Genomic DNA, 12798 nt, shown 5'->3' with positions numbered 1-12798 from the left:
ATGAAATAATACAACCCCAGCACCACACACCTTTCCTGATTTCAAACTATTCAGTGTTCCCTTGTTCTGTTCTAATGACTGCCCTTTGGTCAATGCACAGGTTCCTCATGAGAATAATCAACTGTTCTGGAATACCTATTCTTTGCAATGTTTGTCATGATTTACACAGTCAAAAGCATTTCAACAGTCAGGAAAGCACAAATAAAAATCTTTCTGGTATTCTCTGCTTTCAGTCACAATCCATCTGATGTTTTAGCAATGCTATTCTTCATTCTATATCCTCTTTTGAATTCTGCTTGAGTTTCTGACAGTTCCCTTTTTATGTATGGCTGCAGCTGTTTTTGAAACATTTTAAGCAAAATTTTAGTTGCATGTGATATTATATTGTTTGATAGTTTCTGATTTCTACTAGATCACCTTTCTTTGGAATGGACCCAAATATGGATCTCTTCCAATCAGCTGGCCAGATAGATGTCTTCCAAAATTCTTGGCATAGATGAGTAAGCGCCTCCAGGATTGAGTCAGGTTGTTGAAGCATTTCAGTTTATATGGCATCAATTCCTGAAGCCTTGTTTTTTGGCAATGCCTTCAGTGCAGCTTGAACTTCTTCATTCAACAACAATTAGTTCTTGATCACATGCAGCCATTTGAAATGGCTGAACAAAGACTGTTTCTTTTTGCTACCGTGACTTTTTTTGGATGCTTTCTGCATTGTTTAATATTTTGCCCATGGAATCCTTCAATATTTCAAGTTGAGCCCTGAACTTCTTTCTACTGGGTTTTCAGATTGATTAATGCTGAGCGTGTTCCTGTCTTTTGGCCTTCTAACTCAAGGTTCTTTACATATTTCCTTATAATACTTAACTTTTCTTCTCAAGCTGCCCTTCAAAATTTTCTGTTCAGCTCTTTTACTTCCTTTGGTGTTATGACGCTGCAGATCACATGATATAATTTTTCTAAACTAATGACCATAAACATTACAGCCTAGGAATTTTTAGGGGATTCTACTCAGTGAGTCCTGGTGTGGTGCTGTGGGTTAATGCGCCAGACTGCAAAGCCGTTTGAATAGCAAGGTCAGTGGTTCAAGCTCACCAGCTGCTCCTTGGAAATTCTATACAGGGTCACTATGGGTCGGATCTGACTCGACGGCACTCACAACAACACAACTCTGCCACACTAGGTTGCTATGAGCTGAGAAGCAACTTGATGGTGCTTAACAACAACATAATTACCTAAGTTTAATTATTAATTATCTGTCATCTCTCTGCTTCGATAAAAAGGAACTTACATAAACCACTCAGAAGAGGTTACTCTCCCTGTAAAGAAAGAAAACAAAATCTACCGTGTATTTATTTATGCTATTTGACTATAACCCTGAGGAAAGACCATGTACATTCTATGCACTGTATGCTAAGCACTGTTCTACACTTAATGAGCATCTATAATCTTTTTATCTATTGTGCCATTTTTACAGTACATGAGCATCAATAAATATTGTGCTATGTTATAAACATAGAACTGCATTTCTCACATATACCCACATAAATAACAGGCATAGCACCCAAGGATACGAATATGCATGGTGATTGGGCAGTTTGCAAAAAACTGTAATATGCATTGTTTGTGTAAATCCCTCTACCAGCTGTAGACTATATATTACTGGATTTCTTCACCTATTAAAAAATGACAAGCTATCCAATACACTGGTATGCTTAAGCTTTCTATAAAGTGAATTAAAAGCAAAAGGGTCAAAAAAAAAAAAAAATACAGCCAAGGAGACTTTCAGTTGCAAAGAAAGATAAGTAAGCTAAAAAGGTCTGAGCAAAAACAACTGCTATCAAATCATACAAAACTAAAACCAAACCCACTGCCTTTTATTCTATTCTGACTCATAGTGATGCTACAGGATAGAGTAGAACTCCTCACAGGGTTTCCAAGGCTGTATCTCTATGAATGCAGACTTCCCTACAGCTTTCTCCCAAGGAGTGGGTAACACATACACCCACCAATTTTCCAATTAGCAGTGAAGTGCTTTAACTGAACCATCAGGACTGGCTGAGACAAAAATAAGATTTCAATATTTATTTAACACCATCAAAATTGTTTAAGGTTGATACTGAGGCTCCTGCAGGTACCAATCCCATGAAACTGCATTAAGGGTAATTTTTGGGGTAAGTTTATCAAACTAGTAACTTAAACATCTATTACAAGGACTATATTGTTGTTAAGTCAGTTCTGACTCACAGCGACCCAGTACAGGGTTTTTGAGGAGTGGTTGGTGAATTTGAACCACCGACCTTGCAGTCCAGTGCATTATCGTATAGCGTCAAACCAGGACTCCAGCAGGACTACAGATTAAGACCAAGGTAAATAGTACAGGAAGAGAGAGGCTAGGCTACACTGGGCAATAACATTTTATTAGAAGTTAAGTCTTACTGCTAGTCTTAAAGATGAACATTGACTAATCCACTTCCCAGCTTGAAAAGCACCCAGAGAAAAATCTGGTGGCTCAAGGACAAATACTGTGTCTCCAACTCCTGAATCAATCTTCAATCTACTGTATCCCAACATACTATGCAAAACCAAGTTGCTATTAATTGATAAGTATAATTTAGAGAAGATGAAAACAGTGATTACATAAAACAAAAAGGACAACAACAACAAAGGGAAAACAAAATTTATAGTTTGTTCTTTTGGTTTTTGTTGTTATGTGCCGTGGTGTCTGTTCTGACTCATATCAACCCTGTATAGGGTGTCCGAGGCTGTAAATCTTTACAGGAGCAGAAAGCCTCATATTTCTCCCGCGGAACAGCTGGTAGTTTTGAACTGCTGACCTTAAGGTTAGCAGCCCGATTCGTAACCACTACGCCTCATGCAATTGTGTATATTAGAGGTACAGTAGCTGCTAACTCACCACTTTTTGTATAAAAACTTATAGAATTCATTACCCATAAACAAGTTTCACATAGAAAACTAAGTTCAACATCAAACAGATTAAGCTACTAATTCTGCATTATGATTTGATCAAATAATTGCAAAGTAAAGAAACAGTTGTCAGCAGCTTTATTGTTGAGTGTCACTGAATCTGTTACAGCTCACAGAGAGCCCGTAGAAGGGTTCCAAGGAGCGGCTGGTGAGTTTCAACCGCCATTAGCAATCCAGTGCTTATTCTATAATGCCACACCAGGACCCCTCAATGATTTCAGAAAACAAATCAGGTTGGTGCTAGCAATGGTTTTAGAAAAGTCATTAGAAATACCATCACAGGCATACAGAATCTAAATGCAAAGCTTGGTGCTTCTAATCATTTTGTTTTTTAGGTTTGAACTGCTAAAGGATAGACATGTTTATGTTTAGAAGTATGGTCTCACAATGGCTGAGAGAGAGCAGGGCATTTCTGATTTAATGTGCATAGAGACCCCCTAGGGATCTTGTTATAATACACATTTGCTCACAAGTATAAGATGAGGTCTGAGATTCTGTGCCAGGTGATGTTGATGTTACTGGTCTGCAGCCTACACTTTTGGGGTAGCAAGGATTTAGTCTTCACTTCTAAAAAAACATGCCTATTCCTATCTCTAGTAACCTCTTGCTTTGCTATAGTATCGTCTATGGTTTTCTCTCCTGCAGCACATGTGACACATAAGACATTATTTACCAGGCTGTTCACTTGGCTATATCCTAAACTAGACTGCTAGAAGCCCTGGGATCTACAAGATTTAGAATAGTGACAGACACTAAGCACATGGTATTTATTGAATTAAAACAAGAGCTACAGTTTCAACAGTCTTAAAAGCATAACATGACCTATCTGTTGGAAATCTAATTCTTTTCCTACACCAATGAATTTGGCAATACTTGCCACTCGCCTGAAAATCATTCCACTAAGTTCTAAAACCTTGTGAAACTTAGTATGTGGCTTTGAATCTGGGAAACATATTAAACATTATATTTAATGTGATTATTTCATATACAATAATTTAAGTGAGAAAGGAGCTCTGGTAGCGTAGTGGTTACGAATGGGGCTGCGGAGCAGCAAGGTCAGCAGTTTGAAACTACCAGCTGTTCCGCAGGAGAAAGATGAGGCTTTCTGCTCCCATAAAGATTTACAGCCTCGGAAGCCCTGTACAGGGTTGCTATGAGTCGGAACCGACTCCATGGCACATAACAACAACAACATGTAACTATAGAAATATTATAAAACATGAGTTGTTGCTAAGTGCTGTTGCGTTGGTTCTGACTCATAGCGACCATGGGTTTCTGAGGAGCAGATGATAAGTTTGAACCACCAACTCTGTGGTTCAAACCGGCCTTGTGGTCCAGTGCTTATCTTACAGCTACACACCACATGTTGTTGTTGTTCCTAAATGCCATCGAGTCGGTTCCGACCCATAGAGACCCTGAATAGGGTTTCCGAGGCTATAAATCTTTATGAGAGCAGAAAGCCTTATCTTTCTCTCGTGGAGCAGCTGGTAGTTTCAAACGGGTGACCTTGTGGTTCGCAACCCTATTCATAACCACACTAAGCTTCGAGAGCTCCAGTGAAGGAGGAAAATTGATTTAATAAGGAATATCTCTCTTGGCAGAACAAAAAATAATTCTGAAACGATTTAAAATAATAGAAGAGTGCAAGTAAAATATTGTGTTTCTGTTTGTTGTTAAGTATCGTCAAATTGGTTCCGACTCACAGCGACCCTGTATAGGGTTTCCTTGTGGTTCAATATGACCTTGGTGGTCCAGTGATTATTCTACAGTGCCACACCAAGGTTCCATAAAGTGTTTCCGTTCCCTGCATATATCTTTGTCATAGACAAATAGCTGAATCCCATGCAACTGCTGTTGTTAAGTGCCACTGAATCAGTATCAATTCATAGAGACCCAATGCGCAACAGAAAGAAATATGCCTGCTACTGGGTCAACCTCACAATTGTTCCTAAGTCTGAGCTCATTGCTGCCACCACTGTGCCAATCCCTCATTGTTAGTCTTCCTTTTTTATTCTGACCTTCCATTTTACCAAACATGAATTTTTCTCCAGCAACTGGTCCCTCTCCTGATAGTATGTCCGAAACATGAGAGATGAAATCTGGCCATCCTGCCTTCCCAGAAGCACTCTGGCTGTACTTCTTTCAACACAGATCTCTTGGTTCTTTTGGCAGCCTCATGGTACTTTCAATATTGTCCTCCAACACCATAACTCAAATTCATCAATTCTTATGTGGTCTTCCTTATTCACTGTCCAGCTTTCGCAGGCATATGAGGTTATTGAAATACCATGGCTTGATATTTCATTTTGGAGAATGAAATATAATGGATTTTATTCTGAGACTAATTTTTTACATTAAAATCAATTTATATTTTCTCTGATTTTATAACTCCAAAATTAGATGATCAAGGAAGGTCAAGACATTATTCCTATTTTTAAAAATGAAACTATTATCATTGTAAGCAATTTAAATTGAGACATTTTAAAACTGTCAGTTATTTTGACTAGCATTTCTGCACTGTTTTATAAATATAAATTTTAGAAAACATCTAAGAAAGCAGTGATTCTGTCACTAAAGAAATAATTCTTAGCTATAATATTGGTCATATTTTATCACTTAGATACCACTTTAAAAGAATTGGGACTTGATCTAAAAGGATAGAAGCCACACTAGTTAAAACAAGCAGGGAAAGAGTTGCCTTCACATCCTGACTTCACTTTAACACTACTGAAATAAATCCTAACCTGAAAAAACATTCCACAAGAGCATTTTAATTATAAAAGTTAAAATGAGCTATTTCCCATCATGTAATTTTTCTTGGTATGTTTGATACTAATTAAAGCTAAAAATATATGCTTTAAAGCTCTACAAAGAAGTAGTCACAAACTCAAAAAACTAAGTATAACATAAAACTACAAGCTCTAAAGAGTATTTCTAATAGGAAGTATAATTACATTGTTGTATTTTATGTTCCAACTAAGTTGCAATTCCAAATGCAATCACTTAAAGTTTAATAAATTACATGCTTCATTGATAGCATTAAAAAACAATGCAAAATTTTAGGCAAAGACTTGAATTATGCTTTCTGGGACCCTCAACAGGAAGTCAGCAGTCATTCAGCCCCTGGCAAGTTGTTCAACATTATCCCAGGAAGGTGCAGCTTGCGAGGGCCAAGGGTCTTCTGGAAAGAACTTGTTCTTCCAGCAGAACATCCTCTCCTCTCTAGGGCTGGGCACCCAACAAGGTGGCCTTTGGTCTCCGTTGGCTTTGTTTCTGCCTAGGGGAATGGCTAGTAGCAAGGATTGTACAATGTGGTGAATGTAACTCACATCATTGAAGTGCACACTTAAAAATAGTTAAAATGGGAAATTTTTGTTTTATGTATTTCACCACAATAACCTTAAGAGGAAAAGAATTAGGGCAAAAAATTAATAACTAAAACACCATACAAGTCAACATTACAACATACATAAATTCTACTTGAGGTTACTTAAAAAGTTTCCTTTTGAATGAAGGTTACACATACATTTTAAAGAACTTCTCCAATTATCTTTTCTCTCAGTATCAATAAAAGAGTCCTACCTGTTTGGAACGAGGTCTACCAGGAGAAAATTTTCTTTTGGTAATAGCTGGTTTACCCATACCAATTTTTGGAGTGACTGAGATGTACGTTGTTGGCATGATGTTTCCAGCAGAAGAACTGAGAGTTGAAGGGTAACTGTGCAGCATGTCATGTGAAGGCAAGTCTGAAGAAAGAGTTGGAGAGGAAGACACGTTTGCCTTGCTTACGTCTGCTGCTGATGAAAATGATGACTCTGTCTCAGATGGTAATTTTAAAGATGTGTCTCCTTGGCATGAACTATCTTTTACACAGCACTCAATTGCAGGAGTCATTTCAAATTCCAAAAGCGCACTGGAAGATTCAGAATTTGTTTTCTGTTCCATTTCTTCTTGTAACCTTTCTGCAGACAATTGTTCTTTAGAACATAAAGAAGTACTTGCCTCACGTGGGGGCATTAAGGTTTCTGGTGGAACAGAGACACCATCAATAGTTAATCTTGAAGGCCTTGATTCTTCTGAGGTTACGACCACTTTAAGCTCCTTGGACAACTGTAGTTCCTCTTGCTGCCCAATGTTCTGGTGTACTATCAAGTCAATATTTTCTGTTACTTCTACTTTGTTGTCATTTTGATCTTCATTACAAATATGCATCACTTTAGAAGGCATTTCCAGTTTTTCACTTTCAACTTCATGAGAAATCATATTTTCCAATTCAGGATTCATTTTATTTTTAGATGATTCTATAAAATTTGGAGCATTCATTATATTAATGTACATATACATCTTAAAATTTCTAACTAAGACTAAACATAAGATATTAATAATAAATCAATCACTCCTGATGCTTAATAATAATAGGCTTCAGTAGAAAACAGGGTTGGGAGTAGTTTTCAAAACATTCTTTTGATTAAATCATGACTTAAATCAGAATGTGTTCATCAAAAACGGCAATTATTAAGTAAAAAACCATAGTTAATGGGTTTGAATCAATCCCTGACCATAAAACCTTACAAAAACATGGCTTTAAAAGGTCTAAGGTAATTTGTGATAAGAATATTAAGATAAAATGAGTCACTAATATAATTCTATTATACATCCATAATGTTTTACAGCTTGAACAATTACAAAAGGATCGAATATTATGTAGGTGAAGTTATACTCATTTTACAGCCTGGAAAATGAGATTCAGTGATATTATATCAAGTGTTCACATAAAAAAATGAAGACACCCAAGTGTAAAAAAGATTCTGTCAATTCAAATGAGTAACAAGCAAAGACAAAGACGATACACTAACTAGAAAAAATGATTTTGCATAAGTAAATCCAACAATGCACTCAATGTATTTTCTGGATATAACCCTTGTTCTCACTAATCATCTATAACCCAAAGAGACTAATCTTAGCAAGCCATTGTTGTTATTGTTATGTGCCATTGAGTCAGTTCTGATTCATGGAGACCCTGTATAGGGTTTCCAAGGAGCAGCTGGTAGGTTTGCAATACTGACCTGTGGTTCTCAGTCCACACCAGGAGTCCAGCAAGTCACTAAGCTTAATTAAATATTAGAAATGCACATAAAGTTTTTGGCTGATAAATTTTATATCATTGTGCTAAAACCTTTAACCCAGTCTTACTAGGATTAAAGTTAGAGGTCCAACTGACATGTACTGTAAGGGGTTCTATAAAGTAGGACCACTGAACACACAAACCACTCCACATTGTATCTGGGTAATTTTTAAGTTATATTTCAGAAACCCTAGTTTCTTCATTTATTACTTACCAGCCAGTAATATATATTTATGGAGTCCTGGTACGGTGCTGTAGGATAAGCACTGGACCGCAAGATTGGATGAACCGCAAGGTTGGCGGTTCAAACTCACCAACTGTTCTTTGAAAACCCTAAACAGGTTGGCTATGAGTTGGAACCAACTCAATGGCTCTTAACAACTAGTGTATATTTAGCTATCTTTTGCTATTAAAATGAAATCTCACTTCTCATTCCCACTATATTCAAAGACTACAATTGATGAAAGAAAAACATCAAGCAACATATGTGACTGTACTAAATGTATTTTTAAAAATTAAATGGTTCTAAAATAGGAATAAGTGATTGGCAAAAAAAAAAAAAAAGAAGGATTTTACATTAAATACCTATCATTATCTTTTAATTCCACTTTCATTGAACTTTTAGAAGCCCCTTAGTATGAGTGGGAGCACAGTAGCTCTGTAGCAGAAGCACTGGACTGCTAACCTAAGCAGTTCAAACCAACCACCTGCTCCATGGGAAAAAGAGTTTTCTGCTCCCACAAAGATTCACAGCCTCAAAAACCCTAATATTGTTGTTAAGTGCTGTTGAATTCATTGCAACTCATAATGATCCTATATAGTTTTTCCTGGGAGTGGTTGTTTAGTTTGAACCACCAACCTTTGCGTGGTCCAGTGTTTGTCCCACAGAGTTACAACAGCACTTCTATATAGTAGGGTCATTATGAGTCAGAACTGACTGGACAGCACTTAACAAGTATAACGAGGAAAGAATACTTACGGGTTTAAAACCCAAATCACATCATTTGAATGAGTTCAAGTGACACCTAACATGACTAGAGGGCCAACAACATAAAAGTCTCACTGGAAAAGAGAAGTATGTACATTACAAACTTAACAACAACTATATATTCTTATGATTTTAACTTGTTTCAAAATTTAACAAATATTTGATACAGAAACTTTTTATAGAGAATCTAAGGTTAGCCTCATTACAACGCTTTTCATGGAAGTGAACAGGATTAAAAAGTTTAGTTACGGCAGTGTGTATATTGATGCTGTTGGTAAGTGCTGTAGAGTTGGTTCCAATTTATTGAGACCTTGTATGTAGTGACTCTCGAAGAGTGGCAGGAGGATCTGAAGCACTGACCCTGAAGTTAACATTACAGTGCTTACTCTACAGCTCCACACCAGGACTTCTGCATATAACAATTGTAAAATATACTGTATATGTTGTTGTTAAAAGTCATCAATTTGGTTCTGACTCATACGAGCCTATACATTTTTTGCAGGAGCAGGAAGCCTCATCTTTCTCCTGCAGAGTAGGCTGGTAAGCTCAAACAGATGACCTTATGGTTCACAGTCCAGTGCTTATCATTCAGAGCCACCACATCCCCATATTTTATATAGCAATTGCAAAATAAAGTACCTACTGAAATAAATAATTTGAAAAATTAATGGACACTGCTCAAATCTGCACAGCAACTGTAAAGGTTATCTTGTAAACAAATGAGATTAGACAATATTGCTTACCAGAAATGAGAAGACAATCTGTGTGTACAAGACTTTCTGGTACTTTCGGTTGCTCCTCAGTATGGACTTCAACTGCTGAGAATAGCATATTATGGGATCTACAGCAAGTAACCAAAATTCATCCAACAAAACTTCCTTAAACATAATTTGACTAAAAGTTTTTATTTCACTCCCAAATGTCAATTTCCAATAGAAGCACAAAACATTATTACTATTTACTAAAAACTAGCATAAGAAACAGCAAAATTAGGAATCTTATAATATACCATGTCAGCATTTTTTTAAAATACAAGTACTTGTTTTTTTAACATATATCTTCATGAAATTATATTTTTAGTGAGTTATTCAATGTAAATTTAGAGTATTTTAAGTTAATTTTGGGCTTTCTATGTACATACCCAATTTACAAATTTATAATTTCAAATACAATCCCAGACTTTCATATGAAACCATAATTAAATTCAGTAAATAATTTTTCCCAACTTAGTAAGAGTTTCTTATTAACTCCAGATTCTCATGTATAGTAATTGCTATTATAAGTACTGAAAAAAGTGAGGAGGCTTCAGGACTTCGTGGAAAAATTCTATTACCTTTTAATTTTGTTTTTCCATGAACTTTGCGAAGCCAACTCATATATTCAAATAACTCTCAGAAGAACAACTTTGTTGTTGCTGTTAAGTGTCGTGGAGTCAGTGACCCTGTACAGTTCCAACTCACAGTGACCCTGTATAGGGTTTCTGAGACTTTTAAAATCTTTTTTGGGAGCAGAAAGCCTCCTGTTTCTCCTGAACACTAACTACATCCACTAGACTGCATAAAACAATAATTTCTTAGGGAATCTAACTCAGCAAGAAACAAACGACTATAGCTAGTCGTTTTAAGTCTAACTAAAGAGGGAAAAAAAGCCAAATTGCTTTCATAATAAAAACCATTTGATCCTTAAAGCATGCAGTTATGAATAAATCTGGAGTAGAGCTGTAGAGGTGTGGGTAAATGTGCTGCAATGCAAGGTAGTTTTTAAACTGCAAGGTCAGTGTTTCAAGCTTACCAACTACTCCTCAAAAACCCTATATGGGATTGCTATGAGTCGGAATCAACTCGACAGCACTTAACAACAAAAAGATTATTATTTGAGTCCTGGTGTGGCGCTGTAGGATAAGCACTCAACTTTAAGGTCGGTGGTTCAAATTCACCTTGGAAGCCCTATACAGAGTTATAAGTCAGAACTAAACTGACAGTACTTAATAATGACAAAAAAGTTATTTGTTATATTAAAAAGTTCCTTTGTAAAACAATTTCCTAGGTGACTGTGCTAATTTTATGTTGAGAGAACTAAGTTTTAGTAGATTCACTATACACGCAAGGGTTTATTCCAAACAAAATTCGTTAAGCATGTCTCTGCTATCAATGGATGGCTGAAAACAAGTTCTCTCAGTAAAGCACTTGTCTTCATCTCAAGGTGCCTTCAAAAAAAGATACTTAAAAAGAGCAATGATCAAAAGATCCACTATCTTAAGAGTTGATCTTTCCATCAGTGTTTTAAGCATGAGTGACGCTAAGGAAGAAGATTTTATGTAAAGAATCATAACTGGGGATGAGGAGTCTTGGATTTCCCAACAAGATCTAGAGAGCAAGGTACAATCAAAACAGTAGCTTCTGAAGGATCTGCAGGGTCAGTTGAATTCAAGACAGAGAGGTCAACTCCAAAGGTTATGTTGACTATTTTTTGGGATTCCAAAAGAGCAATCTGCATAGACTTTCTCGAAGGACATAGGACAATAGCAGGGGCTTATAACAAAAAAGTTTGTAAGAAACCTGATAATTGTAACTGTGAGCAAAAGATAAAGCTAAGTTGTGCCAACTAATTTTTTTGCCATCATGATAATGTACCTGCTCATTCTCTGAAGGTAGCAAGAATTTCATTGGGAAACCTTATTGGATACACCCTACAGTTCGGAACTTGGCCCTTCAGATTCCTTTTTGTTTCCAAAACTCAAAGAATATTTAAAAGGAACATAATTTGAGTTCTTCACAAATGTCTAAACTGGCATTTTGACATGGTGCAAATTGAAGAGTGAAGACAATCTTTGGGGAAGTGTTGTTAAGTGCCATTTAGTAGATTCCAACTCATAGCAACCCTGTTCAGGCTTTCCCAACAACAGCTGGTAGATTTGAACAGCTGACCTTGTGGTTTGCAGTCCAGTGCCAATTGATAGCGTCACACCAGGAAGTATTTGAGAAACAGACATACTACCTTCAGAAGTGTATAGACTTAGATGAAAGGTGTATCATGAAACAATACCTTCATATTTTGATATTCTTGTTTATAGCAATACTTTTTGACTTACCTTCATACAGAAAAGGATTTCAACAAGTTTGTGGAAAAATTCCATTACCTTTCAATATCTATTTTTCCATGAATATTTTGAAGCTCCCATGTATATACATTTTCTTTAAAAAGCAAAGTACAACCATTATCACAAGCATTCTTACCATCCGGAACAATTCCAGTTGTGAACGCTTGACCTTTCATGTCTTTACTGATTTCTTGCTCCAGAAATACCACATGGTCTTCAGGTCCTTCAACTTCCATTTCACTATAATCTTAACAGAAATTAATGTATGAATTCTTTAGATCAGAAGGAGCTTTTCTGTTAACTAAGACAACAATTTTATTACTAAAAATGACATAAGCATAAATTACTGTTTTTCTGTTGTAGCCAAACCATGTTTATATATTTTTTAAAAATCAAAAGTATAATGTATTAAAAGATCATTGGCATTTTATTATTTTAAAAAGGATATTCCAAAAGTGTGCAGTAGTCCCCCTCACCTTATCTGTGGTTTTGCTTTCTATGGCTTCAATTACCCATGGTTAACCACAGTACAAAAATATTAAATGGAAAATTCCAAAAATAAACAATTCATCTAACTTTTGAATTGCAAGTCATTCTGAG

At 36.2% G+C, this 12798-nt stretch overlaps 1 protein-coding gene across 1 annotated transcript in view; it reads right to left on the bottom strand.

Moving 5' to 3' along the window:
• The window catches only part of KMT2C (lysine (K)-specific methyltransferase 2C), a 364954-nt gene that overhangs the window by 154057 nt on the left and 198099 nt on the right, over positions 1–12798 (bottom strand). Inside the window, exons 11-13 of the mRNA XM_006873669.1 lie at positions 12335–12445; positions 9842–9916; positions 6568–7286 (exon numbers count right to left, since the gene is read on the bottom strand). Of these exons, the coding sequence (XP_006873731.1) occupies positions 6568–7286; positions 9842–9916; positions 12335–12445 (905 nt within the window). The remainder of the gene's footprint in view (positions 1–6567; positions 7287–9841; positions 9917–12334; positions 12446–12798) is intronic.

This window comes from Chrysochloris asiatica, unplaced genomic scaffold (assembly GCF_000296735.1).
Source record: "Chrysochloris asiatica unplaced genomic scaffold, ChrAsi1.0 scaffold00249, whole genome shotgun sequence".
Lineage (NCBI taxonomy): Eukaryota > Metazoa > Chordata > Mammalia > Afrosoricida > Chrysochloridae > Chrysochloris > Chrysochloris asiatica.
This window is presented reverse-complemented; position numbering and strand designations above follow the sequence as displayed.